The sequence below is a fragment of the Rhagoletis pomonella genome, unplaced genomic scaffold, assembly GCF_013731165.1.
Source record: "Rhagoletis pomonella isolate Grant_MI unplaced genomic scaffold, Rhpom_1.0 Rhpom_scaffold_08156, whole genome shotgun sequence".
In the NCBI taxonomy this organism is placed as follows: domain Eukaryota; kingdom Metazoa; phylum Arthropoda; class Insecta; order Diptera; family Tephritidae; genus Rhagoletis; species Rhagoletis pomonella.
In genome coordinates this window covers 4698-7285 of record NW_023466684.1, presented here as the reverse complement: position 1 = coordinate 7285, position 2588 = coordinate 4698, and the positions used below count along the sequence as shown (strand labels likewise).

The following is a 2588-nucleotide window of genomic DNA, read 5'->3' as shown; positions in this document are numbered from 1 at the left end:
ATGGGGTTATTGTCCAATTCGAGGTATTGTAAGGTGTGGTGTTAACTCCTCCCCTCTTAAGTATGATTGTCCTCAATCATTAATAGAAGGGTAAGTCGTTGAATTTTACGTATGTTGGAATGTCATTACTTTCTTGTGGCGGGCTACCTGTTTTGGGCTTCAATACTTCCTTCTCGATGTATTGTATCTTTATTGATCTTTTCTTTAGCAAAATGAAAAGTGCGATTGTTATCACGGATGTTATGGATATTAAGCCTCCGATGGATATAGATTGGCGCTTACACATATGTTAGTGTTTGGCCGAGCTTCTCCTCCGATTTGTGGCGTGCGCCTTGCTGTTTTCACACAAAGCGGAGGGACCTACAGTTTTACGCCGACTCCGAACGGCGATTGTGTTTTTATGAGAAGCTGTCTTTCATGGCGGAAATACACTCGGAGGTTTGCCATTGCCTATATTTTTTGCGATGTTGCTTTTGACCAGGGCTTGAACCCAGGCGTTGCGGAGTGGAAGCGCGCACTGCTTACCACTACACCACAGCGGCCTCCGATGGATAGTGTTGCCTTTTTGAGAGAATTTATTTTATGTGTGTTGTTTATATGTAAGTCCTTTAGAGACTCGAGCGAAAGTATCTCGATATGGTCCTTCTCTAATGGAGTTGGCTGCAATATTGCTGGAATAGATTTAATTGGCATTACTTCTATATTACTATATACTTTATTGTTGATTCTAATGGTTGTGTTGTAAAATATTACAACATGGGTCCCGTTTATCTCCTGTGCCATTTTATCGGCTTCTATTTTACCGCTGAATTTATTGAGTAGAATTATGCCTTTATTTATTTTTTCTATTGTTGGTATGTGGTGGTCATTGGTGGTATTACACGTAGAATTTAAGCTATTTATTATTCTAGATATACATAAATCATTACTAATATCTATGACATCTGCTTCTTTGCAAATCATTAAATCATTGTAAGTTTCACATTTATTTTTGATACCATATAATTTATCTTTTCCTTTTAGAATTTCTTTGTATTTTGTTTCAATTATAATATTGTTCATTTTCTTAACGGGTCTTACAATTATTCTTTTGAATGTTTCACTTAATGTTAGGGGTATTTTAATAATATAAATGATTTTCATATCTTTACTAAAAATGTTTATTTTTGCTAATCTTAGTGCATCTTCGGCACTTGTAAATGGAACTTTTTCCTTTTTTAGTTTGCTAATTGAAAATTCGATTTCTTCCTTACTTAATAATACAGAGTTAATTATATCATTCTTTGCCCATTGAATGGCGTATTCTATATTAATTAGTTCTTCTTTTATTAATCTAATTTTGTTTTGCAAATTTACTATAGTTTCCATTACAATACTACCATCTTTTCTGATGGTGTTCAACATCTTATTTACCATACCAGTTATATTATTTATACGTTTTTCAAATACATTGTTTATTACTACTTGGTTGTTATTGTTTTCATTTAAATTATTCAAATTATTAGTTATTGTATTTAAGTCTTCGTGATCAGGAGATCCGGCTATAAATTTCCATGCCGTTCCTAATATATCAATTGATCTTTTTCTTCTAATGTCATTAATAGGTTTTAGGGTATTAAGGATTTCGAACGTTTGGATTGTTTCATGTTTTAGGACGGGATATAGAAGGTTGTCTTTAGGGATTTGGCCAGTTATTTCGTCGTAGGTTTCCGTCAGAAATTGTTCGTATTTTCCTAGGTCGATGAGATGAATAAGTCTGAATGTTCCGTCCTGTATTTTCGCTTGTCCATTGTCTATTGTTACTAATTGAGATTTACTATAGTCAAGAATTTGTATGGCCGATGAAGAAGTAGAGATCGTAATAAGGAGAATGAAGAGTTTGTAGTGGTCCATTTTATCTGAAAACTAATTAAGTTTTTATTAGGGATTTGTGAACTATTCGTCCTGATGTTGTCTTAACTGTTGTCCTGTGGTTTTCCGAAACTTTCTCCTTTTTATACTTTGGAGTCAATTTGGAACCTAGTCTTTTATTGATTTTAACGTAAATAATTTCTCCTGGTGAGAAGTCCTTATTTTGAGGTCTATTTTTGTTGTGGTACGAGAGGTCAAGTTCTTGTTTTTTCTTAAGTAGTGCTATGTTTTCTTGTCTTTGTTGTTCTAACTGTTGGGGGTCGCTATGGATTCTATTACCGAAAAATGTGTCTATTGGTTTGTTTTTCGTCGTTGAGTGTATTGAGGAATTGTATTCTTGAACTGATTTGAATAGTAATTCTTCAAACGTTATTCCTACGGAAGTTGCTTTTAGACATCTCATTATTTCGGAAAGTGTACTATGGAATCTTTCTATTTGCCCATTGCTGGTGCTACTGTAGGGTGGTGTGGTATAAATGTTAATTGACATTTGGTCTCTGAGTAGGGATGATATTGAAGCGGAGTTAAGAGATTTTTCGTTGTCGATTATCACAAGTTTGGGGATTCCGAACGCTATCATTAATTCTCTAATTGGGTCTTTGATATGTTCTATTGCCCTGGAAGGTATTACTTTCACCTGGGCATATTTAGAGAATTTGTCGATGGCGGTAAGAATT

At 34.4% G+C, this 2588-nt stretch overlaps 1 protein-coding gene across 1 annotated transcript; it reads right to left on the bottom strand.

The window, feature by feature from the left end:
• Nucleotides 1–7: 7 nt before the first annotated feature.
• Nucleotides 8–1397, bottom strand: LOC118755974. Its single transcript, XM_036490765.1, has 2 exons — nt 543–1397; nt 8–255 (listed from the first exon to the last, which is right to left on the bottom strand). The coding sequence occupies exons 1-2, from the start codon at nt 1366–1368 to the stop codon at nt 80–82; spliced, it is 1002 nt and encodes a 333-aa protein (XP_036346658.1). The 5' UTR covers nt 1369–1397; the 3' UTR covers nt 8–79.
• Nucleotides 1398–2588: the final 1191 nt, after the last annotated feature.

What these genes read in the sequence shown, in the direction of transcription:
- LOC118755974 (XM_036490765.1), bottom strand. Translation starts at nt 1,368, where the DNA reads ATGGAAACTATAGTAAATTTGCAAAACAAAATTAGATTAATAAAAGAA. An exon ending in GGCAACACTATCCATCGGAG is followed by an intron (nt 256 to 542) that starts GCCGCTGTGGTG and finishes TATCCATCGGAG; the next exon opens with GCTTAATATCCATAACATCC.